This window comes from Leptodactylus fuscus, unplaced genomic scaffold (assembly GCF_031893055.1).
Source record: "Leptodactylus fuscus isolate aLepFus1 unplaced genomic scaffold, aLepFus1.hap2 HAP2_SCAFFOLD_332, whole genome shotgun sequence".
NCBI lineage: Eukaryota > Metazoa > Chordata > Amphibia > Anura > Leptodactylidae > Leptodactylus > Leptodactylus fuscus.
The window spans coordinates 73,943-98,700 of record NW_027440355.1 but is presented as its reverse complement, the minus strand read 5'-3'; the positions used below and the strand labels follow the sequence as shown (position 1 = coordinate 98,700).

The 24,758-nt window shown below is 43.9% G+C and overlaps 1 protein-coding gene across 1 annotated transcript in view; it reads left to right on the top strand.

Moving 5' to 3' along the window:
• The window catches only part of LOC142187948 (voltage-dependent T-type calcium channel subunit alpha-1G-like), a 67,211-nt gene that overhangs the window by 11,736 nt on the left and 30,717 nt on the right, over nucleotides 1–24,758 (top strand). The window contains exons 8-10 of the mRNA XM_075261739.1: nucleotides 367–492; nucleotides 625–714; nucleotides 1,029–1,221. Coding sequence (XP_075117840.1) covers nucleotides 367–492; nucleotides 625–714; nucleotides 1,029–1,221 — 409 coding nt within the window. The remainder of the gene's footprint in view (nucleotides 1–366; nucleotides 493–624; nucleotides 715–1,028; nucleotides 1,222–24,758) is intronic.

Sequence of the window (24,758 nt, the reverse complement as noted above, 5' to 3'; positions counted from 1 at the left end):
GTTATTATGGGATGGCTGCTCATATACAATACAGTATAGATGTACTCTGGTTATTATGGGATGGCTGCTCATATACAATACAGTATAGATGTACTCTGGTTATTATGGGATGGCTGCTCATATACAATACAGTATAGATATATTCTGGTTATTATGGGATGGCCGCTCATATACAATACAGTATAGATGTACTCTGGTTATTATGGGATGGCTGCTCATATACGATACAGTATAGATGTACTCTGGTTATTATGGGATGGCCGCTCATATACAATACATTACAGTATATATTCTGGTTATTATGGGATGGCCGGTATAGATGCAGCTTCTTCTAATTATTCATTTATCACATTTTATTCATTTCAGCTTTTCAAAGGTAAATTTTTTTACTGCCTGGGAGAAGACACCAGAAATATCACCAATAAGTCCGACTGCCTGGAGTCCAGATACAAGTGGGCGCGACATAAATACAACTTCGACAACCTGGGTCAGGTGTGTACGACAAACCATACTACATATGAGATACCTGTCACATCTCTAAGCGCCCCCTATATGACAGTGTTACCTATTGTATGTATAGGGAACCTGTGGTCACCTATACTGTGTCACTTTGTGTCTCTGCAGGCCTTAATGTCGTTGTTTGTCCTGGCGTCTAAGGACGGATGGGTGGACATCATGTATGACGGACTGGACGCGGTGGGGGTGGACCAGCAGGTATTACATTCCAAGCAGAAGGTGTCTGGTACTGCATGGCCGCTCTTCTATTATTTGCTACAAGGGTTCTGGCCGTCTCATATGAGTGAATGGACCAATGGCCGCTGCCTGCGCTCCCGCCACTCCATTCACACTCGGTGGTCCCAATGATTGGACCTCGTCCCTTATCAGTGTTATTAGAAGGGAGGACCCTTGTAATGGGGGTGTAAATGGACTTGCAGTACTTGTAGCTGCTCTTTCGGGGGCACTAAGTGACGGTTTTCTTTCTTGTACCCTCTGACCTATGTAATATCAGCCGTGTCTGTTCTTTGCAGCCAGTGATGAACTACAACCCCTGGATGCTCCTTTACTTCATATCCTTCCTGCTGATTGTTGCCTTCTTTGTCCTGAATATGTTTGTGGGGGTGGTGGTGGAGAACTTTCACAAATGTCGGCAGCACCAAGAGGAAGAGGAGGCCAAGAGACGAGAAGAGAAAAGACTGCGCAGGATGGAGAAAAAGAGAAGGAGTAAGGGAGAGAGAGCTGGCCGGTCGGTAGTCTTTGAAAATCTTTTTGAGTGCTGCTTGCCCTATGACAGGCGCTCACTTCCCTTGCTGAGATGGCCGCTTCTTAGAGGCATGGATACCGTAGTCTCCCTGTGCATGGAGAGGTAGTCGCATAGTTGTCAGGGGAAAAGATGGTGCAACGAGTTACCGTAACCTCGGCCGATAACTGGTCCTCCAAAAGTCCATTCTCCAGACGCAGCGAGTAACGGGACAGACTGTCTACAGTACGTGTTATCGAATGACTCTGCTCCGGGGCTCGGAGTCACCGATGGAGGTCGGCCCAAGTTATTGGCTAATAGGTCACATCATAGACCCAGAGAGGGCTGGTATCGCCCGCTAGGACAATGGGGCGTAGGATAGTACATGTGGTAAATCTACGCTGGCCCATGCCCTCTACTATTTAGGCTCGGGATCCCTTAGATATGTCTGGGATGTGAAGGAAAAAATAGCTCAATAAAGTTATATTGAGAGGGGTTTTAATAAGTCTAATAGGCCAAGGGATCGGCGGGGGACTATTTATTCTCTATGGCAGTGTCGCACGTAGCCATGGACCCCATTCTTGGCTTGTTGGCGGTCTAGGTGGTCGCTCCTCCACTATCTAAGTTACCATCTATCCTATTGGCAGAATTTCTTCCAAACCTGGTTCATCCCCTTTAAGGATCATGAGATGAGCACTTCACAAAATCTTTGGTAGTCCCATGGACTTGGACTGGAGCGGTAGAGGACCTCTGTTATGGGTGGGAGTCCCAGCCATCAGACCTTCTGTCTCCAGTGTAGACCCCGGTAAGGGCCCATTCTACGATCATTGGAGGAATCTGTGACTACACATCAATGAGTAAATCCTACAGATACGGGGTTTATAATACATCTGCATAATATACCCCCAAATCATAGGGCCTGGGGTCCATAACCAAATCCTGGGCCTTTAACAAGTTTCAGGGTCCAATCTGAAGCTTTTTAGATGTTCACAATTAAGAGCGAAGTATATTCTACTATATGTCGGTATAGCAGGTGCCGTGTAAGGGGGTTGTAGCTGAGGGCAATAGGACGAGCTCACATTCATCATCACCTATAAGACACAATGGAGAATGACTTTTGGGGAACCATTTCTCGCAGCTCCGTGGATTGATGTAAGAGGATTGGCACTTTAACATGACCCCATTCTTACTATTCTCAAGTCTTTCTCCTTGCATATTGTCCGATCCTACATGTGTAGCATATTAGGCATCCGATAGTAGAACATGCTTTCCAGAACTTACCAAAGAGCCGGAGAATTGACTTGCAGATGAATTAAACATGTTGTACTATTGTGCATGGGAAAGGTCAGAAAGCATGGAGATACTTGGCAGTGATGCGATGTAGTCCGCAGCATTGACACATTAAATGGGTTTTCCATTTTTACGTGACACCTTCTTACCCATTGATGGGGGACGAGTCTCCTCTAATCCCTATTATTGTCTATACGTCCTGCCGTATCTCAGCACCAAGTCCTACCCTGGGATATGTACAAAGGCCCAACCACTGATATTACAGAGGACGACGTGCTCGCAACGATTCTAAATGGAAAACCCTTTTAATAGAGTTTCTTGGCACGCTATGCATTGTTCCGATGCTATAATACTTTACTGAATGATTCTTTGTCTCCTCAACTAACAGAATTCTTAAAGGAAATGTTTCAGAGGTTCCTCCTCATCTATAAAGAACATTGGGTATTACATACACGGAACATACTACCAATAAGGTCTCATGGAGAAACTGTCCTCTGACTAGGCCGCACATTGTATAGGGACAGCGCCCATCTCCTAATAGCCAAGATGACACAAAGGTAGACAATACTCTGGACCCAAAAGTTATGAGTCCCGGGTGGTCTCCATCTCTACTGTTGCTCTCCATCTCTACTGTTCTCTCCCATCTCTACTGTTCTCTTATCTCTACTGTTCTCTTATCTCTACTGTTCTCCCATCTCTACTGTTCTCTTATCTCTACTGTTCTCCATCTCTACTGTTCTCCATCTCTACTGTTCTCCATCTCTACTGTTCTCCCATCTCCACTGTTCTCCATCTCTACTGTTCTCTTATCTCTACTGTTCTCCATCTCTACTGTTCTCCATCTCTACTGTTCTCCCATCTCTACTGTTCTCCATCTCTACTGTTCTCCCCATCTCTACTGTTCTCTTATCTCTACTGTTCTCCATCTCTACTGTTCTCTTATCTCTACTGTTCTCCCATCTCTACTGTTCTCTTATCTCTACTGTTCTCCCATCTCTACTGTTCCTCTTATCTCTACTGTTCTCCCATCTCTACTGTTCTCTTATCTCTACTGTTCTCCATCTCTACTGTTCTCCATCTCTACTGTTCTCCCATCTCTACTGTTCTCCATCTCTACTGTTCTCTTATCTCTACTGTTCTCCATCTCTACTGTTCTCTTATCTTTACTGTTCTCCATCTCTACTGTTCTCCCATCTCTACTGTCTCCATCTCTACTGTTCTCCATCTCTACTGTTCTCTTATCTCTACTGTTCTCCATCTCTACTGTTCTCTCCATCTCTACTGTTCTCCATCTCTACTGTTCTCTTATCTCTACTGTTCTCCATCTCTACTGTTCTCTTATCTCTACTGTTCTCCATCTCTACTGTTCTCCATCTACTGTTCTCTTATCTCTACTGTTCTCCATCTCTACTGTTCTCCCATCTCTACTGTTCTCCATCTCTACTGTTCTCCTTATCTCTACTGTTCTCCATCTCTACTGTTCTCTTATCTCTACTGTTCTCCATCTCTACTGTTCTCCATCTCTACTGTTCTCCATCTCTACTGTTCTCCATCTCTACTGTTCTCTTATCTCTACTGTTCTCCATCTCTACTGTTCTCTTATCTCTACTGTTCTCCATCTCTACTGTTCTCCATCTCTACTGTTCTCTTATCTCTACTGTTCTCCATCTCTACTGTTCTCTCATCTCTACTGTTCTCCTATCTCTACTGTTCTCCATCTCTACTGTTCTCCATCTCTACTGTTCTCCCATCTCTACTGTTCTCCATCTCTACTGTTCTCTCCATCTCTACTGTTCTCCCATCTCTACTGTTCTTTACTGTTCTCATCTCTACTGTTCTCCATTCTCTACTGTTCTCCATCTCTACTGTTCTCCCATCTCTACTGTTCTCCATCTCTACTGTTCTCCATCTCTACTGTTCTCCATCTCTACTGTTCTCCATCTCTACTGTTCTCCATCTCTACTGTTCTCCATCTCTACTGTTCTCCATCTCTACTGTTCTCCATCTCTACTGTTCTCCATCTCTACTGTTCTCCATCTCTACTGTTCTCCATCTCTACTGTTCTCCATCTCTACTGTTCTCCATCTCTACTGTTCTCTTATCTCTACTGTTCTCCCATCTCTCCTGTTCTCCATCTCTACTGTTCTCCATCTCTACTGTTCTTCCATCTCTACTGTTCTCTTATCTCTACTGTTCTCCATCTCTACTGTTCTCCATCTCTACTGTTCTCCATCTCTACTGTTCTCTTATCTCTACTGGTCACCCATCTCTCCTGTTCTCCATCTCTACTGTTCTCCATCTCTACTGTTCTCCATCTCTACTGTTCTCTTATCTCTACTGTTCTCCCATCTCTACTGTTCTCCATCTCTACTGTTCTCCATCTCTACTGTTCTCCATCTCTACTGTTCTCTTATCTCTACTGTTCTCCCATCTCTACTGTTCTCCATCTCTACTGTTCTCCCATCTCTACTGTTCTCCATCTCTACTGTTCTCTTATCTCTACTGTTCTCCATCTCTACTGTTCTCCATCTCTACTGTTCTCCATCTCTACTGTTCTCTCTAGTATCTCTACTGTTCTCCCATCTCTCCTGTTCTCCATCTCTACTGTTCTCCATCTCTACTGTTCTCCATCTCTACTGTTCTCTTATCTCTACTGTTCTCCCATCTCTACTGTTCTCCATCTCTACTGTTTCTTCCATCTCTACTGTTCTCTTATTTCTACTGGTCACCCATCTCTCCTGTTCTCCATCTCTACTGTTCTCCATCTCTACTGTTCTCCATCTCTACTGTTCTCTTATCTCTACTGTTCTCCCATCTCTACTGTTCTCCATTTCTACTGTTCTCCCATCTCTACTGTTCTCCATCTCTAGTGTTCTCTTATCTCTACTGTTCTCCATCTCTGACTGTTCTCCATCTCTGCTGTTCTCCATCTCTACTGGTCTCCCATCTCTACTGGTCTCCCATCTCTACTGTTCTCCATCTCTGCTGTTCTCCATCTCTACTGTTCTCCATATCTAGCTGTTCTTCCATCTCTACTGTTCTCCCATCTCTACTGTCTCCCATCTCTACTGTTCTCCATCTCTACTGTTCTCCATATCTGCTGTTCTTCCATCTCTACTGTTCTCCCATCTCTACTGTTCTCCATCTCTACTCGTTCTCTATCTCTACTGTTCTCCATCTCTACTGTTCTTCCATCTCTACTGTTCTCCCATCTCTACTGTTCTCCCATCTCTACTGTTCTCCCATCTCTACTGTTCTCCATCTCTACTGTTCTCCCATCTCTACTGTTCTCCATCTCTACTGTTCTCTTATCTCTACTGTTCTCTTATCTCTACTGTTCTCTTATCTCTACTGTTCTCCATCTCTACTGTTCTCTTATCTCTACTGTTCTCCCATCTCTACTGTTCTTCCATCTCTGCTGTTCTCTTATCTCTACTGTTCTCCCATCTCTACTGTTCTCCATCTCTACTGTTCTCCCATCTCTACTGTTCTCCATCTCTACTGTTCTCTTATCTCTACTGTTCTCCCATCTCTACTGTTCTCCATCTCTACTGTTCTCCAATCTCTACTGTTCTCCATCTCTACTGTTCTCCATCTCTACTGTTCTCCCATCTCTACTGTTCTCCATCTCTACTGTTCTCCCATCTCTACTGTTCTCTTATCTCTACTGTTCTCCCATCTCTACTGTTCTCTTATCTCTACTGTTCTCCCATCTCTACTGTTCTCTTATCTCTACTGTTCTCCCATCTCTACTGTTCTCTTATCTCTACTGTTCTCCATCTCTACTGTTCTCCATCTCTACTGTTCTCCCATCTCTACTGTTCTCCATCTCTACTGTTCTCTTATCTCTACTGTTCTCCCATCTCTACTGTTCTCTTATCTTTACTGTTCTCCATCTCTACTGTTCTCCCATCTCTACTGTTCTCCATCTCTACTGTTCTCCATCTCTACTGTTCTCTTATCTCTACTGTTCTCCATCTCTACTGTTCTCCCATCTCTACTGTTCTCCATCTCTACTGTTCTCTTATCTCTACTGTTCTCCATCTCTACTGTTCTCCATCTCTACTGTTCTCCTATCTCTACTGTTCTCCATCTCTACTGTTCTCCATCTCTACTGTTCTCCCATCTCTACTGTTCTCCATCTCTACTGTTCTCCATCTCTACTGTTCTCCCATCTCTACTGTTCTCCATCTCTACTGTTCTCCATCTCTACTGTTCTCCATCTCTACTGTTCTCCCATCTCTACTGTTCTCCATCTCTACTGTTCTCCCATCTCTACTGTTCTCCCATCTCTACTGTTCTCCATCTCTACTGTTCTCCATCTCTACTGTTCTCCATCTCTACTGTTCTCCATCTCTACTGTTCTTCCATCTCTACTGTTCTCTTATCTCTACTGTTCTCCATCTCTACTGTTCTCTATCTCTACTGTTCTCCATCTCTACTGTTCTCCATCTCTACTGTTCTCTCATCTCTACTGGTCACCCATCTCTCCTGTTCTCCATCTCTACTGTTCTCCATCTCTACTGTTCTCCATCTCTACTGTTCTCTTATCTCTACTGTTCTCCATCTCTACTGTTCTCCATCTCTACTGTTCTTCCATCTCTACTGTTCTCTTATCTCTACTGGTCACCCATCTCTCCTGTTCTCCATCTCTACTGTTCTCCATCTCTACTGTTCTCCATCTCTACTGTTCTCTTATCTCTACTGTTCTCCATCTCTACTGTTCTCCATCTCTACTGTTCTCCATCTCTACTGTTCTCTTATCTCTACTGTTCTCCCATCTCTACTGTTCTCCATTTCTACTGTTCTCCCATCTCTACTGTTCTCCATCTCTAGTGTTCTCTTATCTCTACTGTTCTCCATCTCTACTGTTCTTCCATCTCTACTGTTCTCTTATCTCTACTGGTCACTCCATCTCTCCTGTTCTCCATCTCTACTGTTCTCCATCTCTACTGTTCTCCATCTCTACTGTTCTCTTATCTCTACTGTTCTCCATCTCTACTGTTCTCCATCTCTACTGTTCTTCCATCTCTACTGTTCTCTTATTTCTACTGGTCACCCATCTCTCCTGTTCTCCATCTCTACTGTTCTCCATCTCTACTGTTCTCCATCTCTACTGTTCTCTTATCTCTACTGTTCTCCCATCTCTACTGTTCTCCATTTCTACTGTTCTCCCATCTCTACTGTTCTCCATCTCTAGTGTTCTCTTATCTCTACTGTTCTCCATCTCTGCTGTTCTCCATCTCTGCTGTTCTCCATCTCTACTGGTCTCCCATCTCTACTGGTCTCCCATCTCTACTGTTCTCCATCTCTGCTGTTCTCCATCTCTACTGTTCTCCATCTCTACTGTTCTCCATATCTGCTGTTCTTCCATCTCTACTATTCTCCCATCTCTACTGTTCTCCCATCTCTACCGTTCTCTTATCTCTACTGTTCTCCATCTCTACTGTTCTTCCATCTCTACTGTTCTCCCATCTCTACTGTTCTCCCATCTCTACTGTTCTCCATCTCTACTGTTCTCCCATCTCTACTGTTCTCCATCTCTACTGTTCTCTTATCTCTACTGTTCTCTTATCTCTACTGTTCTCTTATCTCTACTGTTCTCCATCTCTACTGTTCTCTTATCTCTACTGTTCTCCCATCTCTACTGTTCTTCCATCTCTGCTGTTCTCTTATCTCTACTGTTCTCCCATCTCTACTGTTCTCCATCTCTACTGTTCTCCCATCTCTACTGTTCTCCATCTCTACTGTTCTCTTATCTCTACTGTTCTCCCATCTCTACTGTTCTCCATCTCTACTGTTCTCCAATCTCTACTGTTCTCCATCTCTACTGTTCTCCATCTCTACTGTTCTCCCATCTCTACTGTTCTCCATCTCTACTGTTCTCCCATCTCTACTGTTCTCTTATCTCTACTGTTCTCCCATCTCTACTATTCTCTTATCTCTACTGTTCTCCCATCTCTACTGTTCTCTTATCTCTACTGTTCTCCCATCTCTACTGTTCTCTTATCTCTACTGTTCTCCATCTCTACTGTTCTCCATCTCTACTGTTCTCCCATCTCTACTGTTCTCCCATCTCTACCGTTCTCTTATCTCTACTGTTCTCCATCTCTACTGTTCTTCCATCTCTACTGTTCTCCCATCTCTACTGTTCTCCCATCTCTACTGTTCTCCCATCTCTACTGTTCTCCATCTCTACTGTTCTCCCATCTCTACTGTTCTCCATCTCTACTGTTCTCTTATCTCTACTGTTCTCTTATCTCTACTGTTCTCTTATCTCTACTGTTCTCCATCTCTACTGTTCTCTTATCTCTACTGTTCTCCCATCTCTACTGTTCTTCCATCTCTGCTGTTCTCTTATCTCTACTGTTCTCCCATCTCTACTGTTCTCCATCTCTACTGTTCTCCCATCTCTACTGTTCTCCATCTCTACTGTTCTCTTATCTCTACTGTTCTCCCATCTCTACTGTTCTCCATCTCTACTGTTCTCCAATCTCTACTGTTCTCCATCTCTACTGTTCTCCATCTCTACTGTTCTCCCATCTCTACTGTTCTCCCATCTCTACTGTTCTCTTATCTCTACTGTTCTCCATCTCTACTGTTCTCCATCTCTACTGTTCTCCATCTCTACTGTTCTCTTATCTCTACTGTTCTCCCATCTCTACTGTTCTTCCATCTCGGCTGTTCTCTTATCTCTACTGGTCTCCCATCTCTCCTGTTCTCCCATCTCTACTGTTCTTCCATCTCGGCTGTTCTCTTATCTCTACTGTTCTCTTATCTCTACTGTTCTCCATCTCTACTGTTCTCCATCTCTACTGTTCTCCATCTCTACTGTTCTCTTATCTCTACTGTTCTCCCATCTCTACTGTTCTCCATCTCTACTGTTCTCCCATCTCTACTGTTCTCCATCTCTACTGTTCTCCATCTCTCCTGTTCTCTTATCTCTACTGTTCTTCCATCTCTGCTGTTCTCTTATCTCTACTGTTCTCCCATCTCTACTGTTCTCCCATCTCTACTGTTCTCCATCTCTAGTGTTCTCTTATCTCTACTGTTCTCCATCTCTACTGTTCTCCATCTCTACTGTTCTCCATCTCTACTGTTCTCTTATCTCTGCTGTTCTCTTATCTCTACTGTTCTCCCATCTCTACTGTTCTCCATCTTTACTGTTCTCCCATCTCTACTGTTCGCCATCTCTACTGTTCTCTTATCTCTACTGTTCTCCATCTCTACTGTTCTCCATCTCTACTGTTCTCCATCTCTACTGTTCTCTTATCTCTACTGTTCTCCCATCTCTACTGTTCTCCCATCTCTACTGTTCTCTTATCTCTACTGTTCTCCCATCTCTACTGTTCTCCCATCTCTACTGTTCTCCATCTCTACTGTTCTCCATCTCTACTGTTCTCCATCTCTACTGTTCTCCATCTCTACTGTTCTCCATCTCTACTGTTCTCTTATCTCTACTGTTCTCTACCATCTCTACTGTTCTCCATCTCTACTGTTCTCTTATCTCTACTGTTCTCCATCTCTGCTGTTCTCCATCTCTGCTGTTCTCCCATCTCTACTGTTCTCTTATCTCTACTGTTCTCCATCTCTACTGTTCTCCATCTCTACTGTTCTCCATCTCTACTGTTCTCTTATCTCTACTGTTCTCCCATCTCTACTGTTCTCCATTTCTACTGTTCTCCATCTCTACTGTTCTCTTATCTCTACTGTTCTCTTATCTCTACTGTTCTCTTATCTCTACTGTTCTCCATCTCTACTGTTCTCTTATCTCTACTGTTCTCCCATCTCTACTGTTCTCTTATCTCTACTGTTCTCTTATCTCTACTGTTCTCCATCTCTACTGTTCTCCATCTCTACTGTTCTCCCATCTCTACTGTTCTCCATCTCTCCTGTTTCCATCTCTACTGTTCCCCATCTCTACTGTTCTCTTATCTCTACTGTTCTCCCATCTCTACTGTTCTCCATCTCTACTGTTCTCCATCTCTGCTGTTCTCCATCTCTACTGTTCTCTTATCTCTACTGTTCTCTATCTCTACTGTTCTCTTATCTCTACTGTTCTCCCATCTCTGCTGTTCTCCATCTCTGCTGTTCTCCCTCTCTACTGTTCTCCATCTCTACTGTTCTCCCATCTCTACCGTTCTCCATCCCTACCGTTCTCCCATCTCTATCGTTCTCCCATCTCTACCGTACTCCTTCTCAAGTAGAGAGGGAGAACAGCAGAGATAGAGAACAGTAGAGATGGGAGAACAGCAGAGATGGGAGAACAGTAGAGATGGAGAACAGTAGAGAGGGAGAACAGCAGAGATGGAGAACAGTAGAGATGGGAGAACAGTAGAGATGGAGAACAGTAGAGATAGAGAACAGTAGAGATGGGAGAACAGCAGAGATGGAGAACAGCAGAGATGGGAGAACAGTAGACATAGAGAACAGTAGAGATGGGAGAACAGTAGACATAGAGAACAGTAGAGATGGGAGAACAGCAGAGATGGAGAACAGCAGAGATGGGAGAACTCTCTGTTCTCCATCTCTGCTGTTCTCCATATCTACCGTTCTCCATCTGTACTGTTCTCCCATCCCTACCGTTCTCCCATCTCTACCGTTCTCCCATCTCTACCGTTCTCTTATCTCTACTGTTCTCCCATCTCTACTGTTCTCCCATCTCTACTGTTCTCTTATCTCTACTGTTCTCCCATCTCTACTGTTCTCCCATCTCTACTGTTCTCCATCTCTACTGTTCTCCCATCTCTACTGTTCTCCATCTCTACTGTTCTCCATCTCTACTGTTCTCTTATCTCTACTGTTCTCTTATCTCTACTGTTCTCCATCTCTACTGTTCTCCATCTCTACTGTTCTCCCATCTCTACTGTTCTTCCATCTCTGCTGTTCTCTTATCTCTACTGTTCTCCCATCTCTACTGTTCTCCATCTTTACTGTTCTCCCATCTCTACTGTTCGCCATCTCTACTGTTCTCTTATCTCTACTGTTCTCCATCTCTACTGTTCTCCATCTCTACTGTTCTCCATCTCTACTGTTCTCTTATCTCTCCTGTTCTCCCATCTCTACTGTTCTTCCATCTCGGCTGTTCTCTTATCTCTACTGTTCTCTTATCTCTACTGTTCTCCATCTCTACTGTTCTCCATCTCTACTGTTCTCTTATCTCTACTGTTCTCCCATTTCTACTGTTCTCCCATCTCTACTGTTCTCTTATCTCTACTGGTCTCCCATCTCTCCTGTTCTCCATCTCTACTGTTCTCCATCTCTACTGTTCTCCATCTCTACTGTTCTCTTATCTCTACTGTTCTCCCATCTCTACTGTTCTCCATCTCTACTGTTCTCCCATCTCTACTGTTCTCCATCTCTACTGTTCTCTTATCTCTACTGTTCTCCATCTCTGCTGTTCTCCATCTCTACTATTCTCCTATCTCTAATGGTCTCCCATCTCTACTGTTCTCCATCTCTACTGTTCTCCATCTCTACTGTTCTCCCATCTCTACTGTTCTCCATCTCTACTGTTCTCCATCTCTACTGTTCTCCATCTCTACTGTTCTCTTATCTCTACTGTTCTTCCATCTCTGCTGTTCTCTTATCTCTACTGTTCTCCCATCTCTACTGTTCTCCCATCTCTACTGTTCTCCATCTCTACTGTTCTCTTATCTCTACTGTTCTCCCATCTCTACTGTTCTCCCATCTCTACTGTTCTCCATCTCTACTGTTCTCTTATCTCTACTGTTCTCTTATCTCTACTGTTCTCTTATCTCTACTGTTCTCCATCTCTACTGTTCTCCATCTCTACTGTTCTCCATCTCTACTGTTCTCTTATCTCTACTGTTCTCCCATCTCTACTGTTCTCCCATCTCTACTGTTCTCTTATCTCTACTGGTCTCCCATCTCTCCTGTTCTCCATCTCTACTGTTCTCCATCTCTACTGTTCTCCATCTCTACTGTTCTCTTATCTCTACTGTTCTCCATCTCTACTGTTCTCTTATCTCTACTGTTCTCCCATCTCTACTGTTCTCCATCTCTCCTGTTCTCCCATCTCTACTGTTCTCTTATCTCTACTGTTCTCCCATCTCTACTGTTCTCCATCTCTCCTGTTCTCCCATCTCTACTGTTCTCTTATCTCTACTGTTCTCTTATCTCTACTGTTCTCCCATCTCTACTGTTCTCCATCTCTACTGTTCTCCATCTCTACTGTTCTCTTATCTCTACTGTTCTCCCATCTCTACTGTTCTCCCATCTCTACTGTTCTCCATCTCTACTGTTCTCTTATCTCTACTGTTCTCTTATCTCTACTGTTCTCCATCTCTACTGTTCTCCCATCTCTACTGTTCTCCATCTCTACTGTTCTCCATCTCTACTGTTCTCCATCTCTACTGTTCTCTTATCTCTACTGTTCTCCATCTCTACTGTTCTCTTATCTCTACTGTTCTCCATCTCTACTGTTCTCTTATCTCTACTGTTCTCCCATCTCTGCTGTTCTCCATCTCTGCTGTTCTCCCTCTCTACTGTTCTCCATCTCTACTGTTCTCCATCTCTACCGTTCTCCATCCCTACCGTTCTCCCATCTCTATCGTTCTCCCATCTCTACCGTACTCCTTCTCAAGTAGAGAGGGAGAACAGTAGAGATAGAGAACAGTAGAGATGGGAGAACAGTAGAGATGGAGAACAGTAGAGATGGAGAACAGCAGAGATGGGAGAACAGTAGAGATGGAGAACAGTAGAGATGGGAGAACAGTAGAGATGGGAGAACAGTAGACATAGAGAACAGTAGAGATGGGAGAACAGCAGAGATGGAGAACAGCAGAGATGGGAGAACTCTCTGTTCTCCATCTCTGCTGTTCTCCATATCTACCGTTCTCCATCTGTACTGTTCTCCCATCCCTACCGTTCTCCCATCTCTACCGTTCTCCCATCTCTACCGTTCTCTTATCTCTACTGTTCTCCATCTCTCCTGTTCTCCCATCTCTACTGTTCTCTTATCTCTACTGTTCTCCCATCTCTACTGTTCTCCATCTCTACTGTTCTCCATCTCTACTGTTCTCTTATCTCTACTGTTCTCCCATCTCTACTGTTCTCCCATCTCTACTGTTCTCCATCTCTACTGTTCTCTTATCTCTACTGTTCTCTTATCTCTACTGTTCTCCATCTCTACTGTTCTCCCATCTCTACTGTTCTCCATCTCTACTGTTCTCCATCTCTACTGTTCTCCATCTCTACTGTTCTCTTATCTCTACTGTTCTCCATCTCTACTGTTCTCTTATCTCTACTGTTCTCCATCTCTACTGTTCTCTTATCTCTACTGTTCTCCCATCTCTGCTGTTCTCCATCTCTGCTGTTCTCCCTCTCTACTGTTCTCCATCTCTACTGTTCTCCATCTCTACCGTTCTCCATCCCTACCGTTCTCCCATCTCTATCGTTCTCCCATCTCTACCGTACTCCTTCTCAAGTAGAGAGGGAGAACAGTAGAGATAGAGAACAGTAGAGATGGGAGAACAGTAGAGATGGAGAACAGTAGAGATGGAGAACAGCAGAGATGGGAGAACAGTAGAGATGGAGAACAGTAGAGATGGGAGAACAGTAGAGATGGGAGAACAGTAGACATAGAGAACAGTAGAGATGGGAGAACAGCAGAGATGGAGAACAGCAGAGATGGGAGAACTCTCTGTTCTCCATCTCTGCTGTTCTCCATATCTACCGTTCTCCATCTGTACTGTTCTCCCATCTCTACCGTTCTCCCATCTCTACCGTTCTCTTATCTCTACTGTTCTCCATCTCTACTGTTCTTCCATCTCTACTGTTCTCCCATCTCTACTGTTCTCCCATCTCTACTGTTCTCCCATCTCTCCTGTTCTCCATCTCTACTGTTCTCCCATCTCTACTGTTCTCCATCTCTACTGTTCTCCATCTCTACTGTTCTCTTATCTCTACTGTTCTCTTATCTCTACTGTTCTCCATCTCTACTGTTCTCTTATCTCTACTGTTCTCCCATCTCTACTGGTCTTCCATCTCTGCTGTTCTCTTATCTCTACTGTTCTCCCATCTCTACTGTTCTCCATCTCTACTGTTCTCCATCTCTACTGTTCTCTTATCTCTACTGTTCTCCCATCTCTACTGTTCTCCCATCTCTACTGTTCTCCATCTCTACTGTTCTCTTATCTCTACTGTTCTCCCATCTCTACTGTTCTCCATCTCTACTGTTCTCCATCTCTACTGTTCTCCATCTCTACTGTTCTCCAATCTCTACTGTTCTCCATCTCTACTGTTCTCTATCTCTACTGTTCTCTTATCTCTACTGTTCTCCATCTCTACTGTTCTCCATCTCTACTGTTCTCCATCTCTACTGTTCTCTTATCTCTACTGTTCTCCCATCTCTACTGTTCTTCCATCTCGGCTGTTCTCTTATCTCTACTGGTCTCCCATCTCTCCTGTTCTCCCATCTCTACTGTTCTTCCATCTCGGCTGTTCTCTTATCTCTACTGTTCTCCATCTCTACTGTTCTCTTATCTCTACTGTTCTCTTATCTCTACTGTTCTCCATCTCTACTGTTCTCCATCTCTCCTGTTCTCCCATCTCTACTGTTCTCTTATCTCTACTGTTCTCCATCTCTGCTGTTCTCCATCTCTGCTGTTCTCCCATCTCTACTGTTCTCTTATCTCTACTGTTCTCTTATCTCTACTGTTCTCCATCTCTACTGTTCTCCATCTCTCCTGTTTTCCCATCTCTACTGTTCTCTTATCTCTACTGTTCTCTTATCTCTACTGTTCTCCATCTCTGCTGTTCTCCATCTCTCCTGTTCTCCCATCTCTACTGTTCTCTTATCTCTACTGTTCTCTTATCTCTACTGTTCTCCATCTCTGCTGTTCTCCATCTCTCCTGTTCTCCCATCTCTACTGTTCTCTTATCTCTACTGTTCTCTTATCTCTACTGTTCTCCCATCTCTGCTGTTCTCCCATCTCTACTGTTCTCCATCTCTACTGTTCTCTTATCTCTACTGTTCTCTTATCTCTACTGTTCTCCATCTCTACTGTTCTCCCATCTCTACTGTTCTCCATCTCTACTGTTCTCCATCTCTACTGTTCTCCATCTCTACTGTTCTCTTATCTCTACTGTTCTCCATCTCTACTGTTCTCTTATCTCTACTGTTCTCCAATCTCTGCTGTTCTCCATCTCTGCTGTTCTCCCTCTCTACTGTTCTCCATCCCTACCGTTCTCCCATCTCTATTGTTCTCCCATCTCTACCGTACTCCTTCTCAAGTAGAGATGGAGAACAGTAGAGATAGAGAACAGTAGAGATGGGAGAACAGTAGAGATGGAGAACAGTAGAGATGGAGAACAGCAGAGATGGGAGAACAGTAGAGATGGGAGAACAGTAGAGATGGGAGAACAGTAGACATAGAGAACAGTAGAGATGGGAGAACAGCAGAGATGGAGAACAGCAGAGATGGGAGAACTCTTTGTTCTCCATCTCTGCTGTTCTCCATATCTACCGTTCTCCATCTGTACTGTTCTCCCATTCCTACCGTTCTCCCATCTCTACCGTTCTCCCATCTCTACCGTTCTCTTATCTCTACTGTTCTCCCATCTCTACTGTTCTCCCATCTCTACTGTTCTCCCATCTCTCCTGTTCTCCATCTCTACTGTTCTCCCATCTCTACTGTTCTCCATCTCTACTGTTCTCCATCTCTACTGTTCTCTTATCTCTACTGTTCTCTTATCTCTACTGTTCTCCATCTCTACTGTTCTCTTATCTCTACTGTTCTCCCATCTCTACTATTCTTCCATCTCTGCTGTTCTCTTATCTCTACTGTTCTCCCATCTCTACTGTTCTCCATCTCTACTGTTCTCCCATCTCTACTGTTGTCCCATCTCTACTGTTCTCCCATCTCTACTGTTCTCCATCTCTACTGTTCTCCCATCTCTACTGTTCTCCATCTCTACTGTTCTCTTATCTCTACTGTTCTCCCATCTCTACTGTTCTCCATCTCTGCTGTTCTCCCATCTCTACTGTTCTCCATCTCTACTGTTCTCCATCTCTACTGTTCTCTTATCTCTACTGTTCTCCCATCTCTACTGTTCTTCCATCTCGGCTGTTCTCTTATCTCTACTGGTCTCCCATCTCTCCTGTTCTCCCATCTCTACTGTTCTTCCATCTCGGCTGTTCTCTTATCTCTACTGTTCTCTTATCTCTACTGTTCTCCATCTCTACTGTTCTCCATCTCTACTGTTCTCTTATCTCTACTGTTCTCCCATCTCTACTGTTCTCCCATCTCTACTGTTCTCTTATCTCTACTGGTCTCCCATCTCTCCTGTTCTCCATCTCTACTGTTCTCCATCTCTACTGTTCTCTTATCTCTACTGTTCTCCCATCTCTACTGTTCTCCATCTCTACTGTTCTCCCATCTCTACTGTTCTCTTATCTCTACTGTTCTCCATCTCTACTATTCTCCTATCTCTACTGGTCTCCCATCTCTACTGTTCTCCATCTCTGCTGTTCTCCATCTCTACTGTTCTCTTATCTCTGCTGTTCTCCATCTCTGCTGTTCTCCATCTCTACTGTTCTCCATCTCTACTGTTCTCCCATCTCTACTGTTCTCCATCTCTACTGTTCTCCATCTCTACTGTTCTCCATCTCTACTGTTCTCCATCTCTACTGTTCTCTTATCTCTACTGTTCTTCCATCTCTGCTGTTCTCTTATCTCTACTGTTCTCCCATCTCTACTGTTCTCCCATCTCTACTGTTCTCCATCTCTACTGTTCTCCCATCTCTACTGTTCTCCATCTCTACTGTTCTCCATCTCTACTGTTCTCTTATCTCTACTGTTCTCTTATCTCTACTGTTCTCTTATCTCTACTGTTCTCCATCTCTACTGTTCTCCATCTCTACTGTTCTCCATCTCTACTGTTCTCTTATCTCTACTGTTCTCCCATCTCTCCTGTTCTCCATCTCTCCTTTTCTCCATCTCTACTTTTCTCCATCTCTACTGTTCTCTTATCTCTACTGGTCTCCCATCTCTCCTGTTCTCCATCTCTCCTGTTCTCCATCTCTACTGTTCTCCATCTCTACTGTTCTCTTATCTCTACTGTTCTCCATCTCTACTGTTCTCCCATCTCTACTGTTCTCCATCTCTACTGTTCTCCATCTCTACTGTTCTCCATCTCTACTGTTCTCTTATCTCTACTGTTCTCCATCTCTACTGTTCTCTTATCTCTACTGTTCTCCAATCTCTGCTGTTCTCCATCTCTGCTGTTCTCCCTCTCTACTGTTCTCCATCCCTACCGTTCTCCCATCTCTATTGTTCTCCCATCTCTACCGTACTCCTTCTCAAGTAGAGATGGAGAACAGTAGAGATAGAGAACAGTAGAGATGGGAGAACAGTAGAGATGGAGAACAGTAGAGATGGAGAACAGCAGAGATGGGAGAACAGTAGAGATGGGAGAACAGTAGAGATGGGAGAACAGTAGACATAGAGAACAGTAGAGATGGGAGAACAGCAGAGATGGAGAACAGCAGAGATGGGAGAACTCTTTGTTCTCCATCTCTGCTGTTCTCCATATCTACCGTTCTCCATCTGTACTGTTCTCCCATTCCTACCGTTCTCCCATCTCTACCGTTCTCCCATCTCTACCGTTCTCTTATCTCTACTGTTCTCCCATCTCTACTGTTCTCCCATCTCTACTGTTCTCCCATCTCTCCTGTTCTCCATCTCTACTGTTCTCCCATCTCTACTGTTCTCCATCTCTACTGTTCTCCATCTCTACTGTTCTCTTATCTCTACTGTTCTCTTATCTCTACTGTTCTCCATCTCTACTGTTCTCTTATCTCTACTGTTCTCCCATCTCTACTATTCTTCCATCTCTGCTGTTCTCTTATCTCTACTGTTCTCCCATCTCTACTGTTCTCCATCTCTACTGTTCTCCCATCTCTACTGTTGTCCCATCTCTACTGTTCTCCCATCTCTACTGTTCTCCATCTCTACTGTTCTCTTATCTCTACTGTTCTCCCATCTCTACTGTTCTCCATCTCTACTGTTCTCCCATCTCTACTGTTCTCCATCTCTACTGTTCTCTTATCTCTACTGTTCTCCCATCTCTACTGTTCTCCATCTCTGCTGTTCTCCCATCTCTACTGTTCTCCATCTCTACTGTTCTCCATCTCTACTGTTCTCCCATCTCTACTGTTCTTCCATCTCGGCTGTTCTCTTATCTCTACTGGTCTCCCATCTCTCCTGTTCTCCCATCTCTACTGTTCTTCCATCTCGGCTGTTCTCTTATCTCTACTGTTCTCTTATCTCTACTGTTCTCCATCTCTACTGTTCTCCATCTCTACTGTTCTCTTATCTCTACTGTTCTCCCATCTCTACTGTTCTCCCATCTCTACTGTTCTCTTATCTCTACTGGTCTCCCATCTCTCCTGTTCTCCATCTCTACTGTTCTCCATCTCTACTGTTCTCTTATCTCTACTGTTCTCCCATCTCTACTGTTCTCCATCTCTACTGTTCTCCCATCTCTACTGTTCTCTTATCTCTACTGTTCTCCATCTCTGCTGTTCTCCATCTCTACTATTCTCCTATCTCTACTGGTCTCCCATCTCTACTGTTCTCCATCTCTGCTGTTCTCCATCTCTACTGTTCTCTTATCTCTGCTGTTCTCCATCTCTGCTGTTCTCCATCTCTACTGTTCTCCATCTCTACTGTTCTCCCATCTCTACTGTTCTCCATCTCTACTGTTCTCCATCTCTACTGTTCTCCATCTCTACTGTTCTCCATCTCTACTGTTCTCTTATCTCTACTGTTCTTCCATCTCTGCTGTTCTCTTATCTCTACTGTTCTCCCATCTCTACTGTTCTCCCATCTCTACTGTTCTCCATCTCTACTGTTCTCCCATCTCTACTGTTCTCCATCTCTACTGTTCTCCATCTCTACTGTTCTCTTATCTCTACTGTTCTCTTATCTCTACTGTTCTCTTATCTCTACTGTTCTCCATCTCTACTGTTCTCCATCTCTACTGTTCTCCATCTCTACTGTTCTCTTATCTCTACTGTTCTCCCATCTCTCCTGTTCTCCATCTCTCCTTTTCTCCATCTCTACTTTTCTCCATCTCTACTGTTCTCTTATCTCTACTGGTCTCCCATCTCTCCTGTTCTCCATCTCTCCTGTTCTCCATCTCTACTGTTCTCCATCTCTACTGTTCTCTTATCTCTGCTGTTCTCCCATCTCTACTGTTCTCCATCTCTACTGTTCTCCCATCTCTACTGTTCTCCATCTCTACTGTTCTCTTATCTCTACTGTTCTCCATCTCTGCTGTTCTCCATCTCTACTATTCTCCTATCTCTACTGGTCTCCCATCTCTACTGTTCTCCATCTCTGCTGTTCTCCATCTCTACTGTTCTCCATGTCTACTGTTCTCTTATCTCTGCTGTTCTCCATCTCTGCTGTTCTCCATCTCTACTGTTCTCCATCTCTACTGTTCTCCATCTCTACTGTTCTCCCATCTCTACTGTTCTCCATCTCTACTGTTCTCCCATCTCTACTGTTCTCCATCTCTACTGTTCTCCATTTCTACTGTTCTCCATCTCTACTGTTCTCCCATCTCTACTGTTCTCCATCTCTACTGTTCTCCATCTCTACTGTTCTCCATCTCTACTGTTCTCCATCTCTACTGTTCTCCATCTCTACTATTCTCCTATCTCTACTGGTCTCCCATCTCTACTGTTCTCCATCTCTGCTGTTCTCCATCTCTACTGTTCTCCATGTCTACTGTTCTCTTATCTCTGCTGTTCTCCATCTCTGCTGTTCTCCATCTCTACTGTTCTCCATCTCTACTGTTCTCCATCTCTACTGTTCTCCCATCTCTACTGTTCTCCATCTCTACTGTTCTCCCATCTCTACTGTTCTCCATCTCTACTGTTCTCCATTTCTACTGTTCTCCATCTCTACTGTTCTCCCATCTCTACTGTTCTCCATCTCTGCTGTTCTCCATCTCTACTGTTCTCCATCTCTACTGTTCTCTTATCTCTACTGTTCTTCCATCTCGGCTGTTCTCTTTTCTCTACTGTTCTCTTATCTCTACTGTTCTCCATCTCTACTGTTCTCCATCTCTACTGTTCTCTTATCTCTACTGTTCTCCCATCTCTACTGTTCTCCCATCTCTACTGTTCTCTTATCTCTACTGGTCTCCCATCTCTCCTGTTCTCCATCTCTACTGTTCTCCATCTCTACTGTTCTCCATCTCTACTGTTCTCTTATCTCTACTGTTCTCCCATCTCTACTGTTCTCCATCTCTACTGTTCTCCCATCTCTACTGTTCTCCATCTCTACTGTTCTCTTATCTCTACTGTTCTCCATCTCTGCTGTTCTCCATCTCTACTATTCTCCTATCTCTACTGGTCTCCCATCTCTACTGTTCTCCATCTCTGCTGTTCTCCATCTCTACTGTTCTCCATCTCTACTGTTCTCTTATCTCTGTTGTTCTCCATCTCTGCTGTTCTCCATCTCTACTGTTCTCCATCTCTACTGTTCTCCCATCTCTACTGTTCTCCATCTCTACTGTTCTCCATCTCTACTGTTCTCCATCTCTACTGTTCTCCATCTCTACTGTTCTCCATCTCTACTGTTCTCTTATCTCTACTGTTCTTCCATCTCTGCTGTTCTCTTATCTCTACTGGTCTCCCATCTCTACTGTTCTCCATCTCTACTGTTCTCTTATCTCTACTGTTCTCCCATCTCTACTGTTCTCCCATCTCTACTGTTCTCCATCTCTACTGTTCTCTTATCTCTACTGTTCTCTTATCTCTACTGTTCTCTTATCTCTACTGTTCTCCATCTCTACTGTTCTCCATCTCTACTGTTCTCCATCTCTACTTTTCTCTTATCTCTACTGTTCTCCCATCTCTACTGTTCTCCCATTTCTACTGTTCTCTTATCTCTACTGGTCTCCCATCTCTCCTGTTCTCCATCTCTCCTGTTCTCCATCTCTACTGTTCTCCATCTCTACTGTTCTCTTATCTCTACTGTTCTCTTATCTCTACTGTTCTCCCATCTCTACTGTTCTCCCATTTCTACTGTTCTCTTATCTCTACTGGTCTCCCATCTCTCCTGTTCTCCATCTCTCCTGTTCTCCATCTCTACTGTTCTCCATCTCTACTGTTCTCCATCTCTACTGTTCTCCATCTCTACTGTTCTCTTATCTCTACTGTTCTCCCATCTCTACTGTTCTCCATCTCTACTGTTCTCCATCTCTGCTGTTCTCCATCTCTACTATTCTCCTATCTCTACTGGTCTCCCATCTCTACTGTTCTCCATCTCTGCTGTTCTCCATCTCTACTGTTCTCCATCTCTACTGTTCTCTTATCTCTGCTGTTCTCCATCTCTGCTGTTCTCCATCTCTACTGTTCTCCATCTCTACTGTTCTCCATCTCTACTGTTCTCCCATCTCTACTGTTCTCCCATCTCTACTGTTCTCCATCTCTACTGTTCTCCCATCTCTACTGTTCTCCATCTCTACTGTTCTCCATTTCTACTGTTCTCCATCTCTACTGTTCTCCCATCTCTACTGTTCTTCATCTCTACTGTTCTCCATCTCTACTGTTCTCCATCTCTACTGTTCTCCATCTCTACTGTTCTCTTATCTCTACTGTTCTTCCATCTCTGCTGTTCTCTTATCTCTATTGTTCTCCCATCTCTACTGTTCTCCATCTCTACTGTTCTCCATCTCTACTGTTCTCCATCTCTACTGTTCTCCATCTCTACTGTTCTCTTATCTCTGCTGTTCTCCCTCTCTACTGTTCTCCCATCTCTACTGTTCTCTTATCTCTACTGTTCTCCCATCTCTACTGTTCTCCATCTCTACTGTTCTCCATCTCTACTGTTCTCTTATCTCTACTGTTCTCCATCTCTACTGTTCTCCATCTCTGCTGTTCTCCATCTCTACTGTTCTCCATCTCTACTGTTCTCCATCTCTACTGTTCTCCCATCTCTACTGTTCTCCATCTCTGCTGTTCTCCCTCTCTACTGTTCTCCATCTCTACTGTTCTCTTATCTCTACTGTTCTCCATCTCTACTGTTCTCCATCTCTACTGTTCTCCATCTCTACTGTTCTCTTATCTCTACTGTTCTCCCATCTCTACTGTTCTCTTATCTCTACTGTTCTCTTATCTCTACTGTTCTCCCATCTCTATTGTTCTCTTATCTCTACTGTTCTCCATCTCTACTGTTCTCCATCTCTACTGTTCTCCATCTCTACTGTTCTCCATCTCTACTGTTCTCTTATCTCTACTGTTCTCCCATCTCTACTGTTCTCCATCTCTGCTGTTCTCCCTCTCTACTGTTCTCCATCTCTACTGTTCTCTATCTCTACTGTTCTCTTATCTCTACTGTTCTCCCATCTCTACTGTTCTCTTATCTCTACTGTTCTCTTATCTCTACTGTTCTCCCATCTCTATTGTTCTCTTATCTCTACTGTTCTCCATCTCTACTGTTCTCCATCTCTACTGTTCTCCATCTCTACTGTTCTCCATCTCTACTGTTCTCTTATCTCTACTGTTCTCCATCTCTACTGTTCTCCATCTCTACTGTTCTCTTATCTCTACTGTTCTCCCATCTCTACTGTTCTCTTATCTCTACTGTTCTCTTATCTCTACTGTTCTCCCATCTCTACTGTTCTCTTATCTCTACTGTTCTCCATCTCTACTGTTCTCCATCTCTACTGTTCTCCATCTCTACTGTTCTCCATCTCTACTGTTCTCCATCTCGGCTGTTCTCTTATCTCTACTGTTCTCTTATCTCTACTGTTCTCCATCTCTACTGTTCTCTATCTCTACTGTTCTCTTATCTCTGCTGTTCTCCCTCTCTACTGTTCTCCATCTCTACTGTTCTCCATATCTACCGTTCTCCATCCCTACCGTTCTCCCATCTCTATCGTTCTCCCATCTCTACCGTACTCCTTCTCAAGTAGAGAGGGAGAACAGCAGAGATGGAGAACAGTAGAGATGGGAGAACAGTAGAGATAGAGAACAGTAGAGATGGGAGAACAGCAGAGATGGGAGAACAGTAGAGATGGAGAACAGTAGAGAGGGAGAACAGCAGAGATGGAGAACAGTAGAGATGGGAGAACAGTAGAGATGGAGAACAGTAGAGATGGAGAACAGTAGAGATGGGAGAACAGTAGAGATGGAGAACAGTAGAGATGGGAGAACAGTAGAGATGGGAGAACAGTAGAGATGGGAGAACAGTAGACATAGAGAACAGTAGAGATAGAGAACAGTAGAGATGGGAGAACAGCAGAGATGGAGAACAGCAGAGATGGGAGAACAGTAGAGATGGAGAACAGTAGAGATGGGAGAACAGTAGAGATGGGAGAACAGTAGACATAGAGAACAGTAGAGTTGGGAGAACAGCAGAGATGGAGAACAGCAGAGATGGGAGAACAGTAGAGATGGAGAACAGTAGAGATGGGAGAACAGTAGAGATGGGAGAACAGTAGAGATGGAGAACAGTAGACATAGAGAACAGTAGAGTTGGGAGAACAGCAGAGATGGAGAACAGCAGAGATGGGAGAACAGTAGAGATGGAGAACAGCAGAGATGGGAGAACAGTAGAGATGGAGAACAGTAGAGATGGGAGAACAGTAGAGATGGGAGAACAGTAGACATAGAGAACAGTAGAGTTGGGAGAACAGCAGAGATGGAGAACAGCAGAGATGGGAGAACAGTAGAGATGGAGAACAGTAGAGATGGAGAACAGTAGAGATGGGAGAACAGTAGAGATAAGAGAACAGCAGAGATGGAGAACAGTAGAGATGGGAGAACAGTAGAGATGGAGAACAGTAGAGATGGAGAACAGTAGAGATAAGAGAACAGTAGAGAGGGAGAACAGTAGAGATGGAGAACAGCAGAGATGGGAGAACAGCAGAGATGGGAGAACAGCAGAGATGGGAGAACAGCAGAGATGGGAGAACAGCAGAGATGGGAGAACAGCAGAGATGGGAGAACAGTAGAGATGGAGATTTATCACAGTGACTGATATTACATCAGATTTATCACAGGGACTGATTCTACACCAGATTTATCACAGTGACTGATTATTCACCCAGATTTATTACAGTGACTGATATTACACCAAATTTATCACAGTGACTGATTATACACCAGATTTATCACAGTCACTGATTCTACCCATTTTATCACAGTGACTGATTCTACTCCAGATTTATCACAGTGACTGATATTATA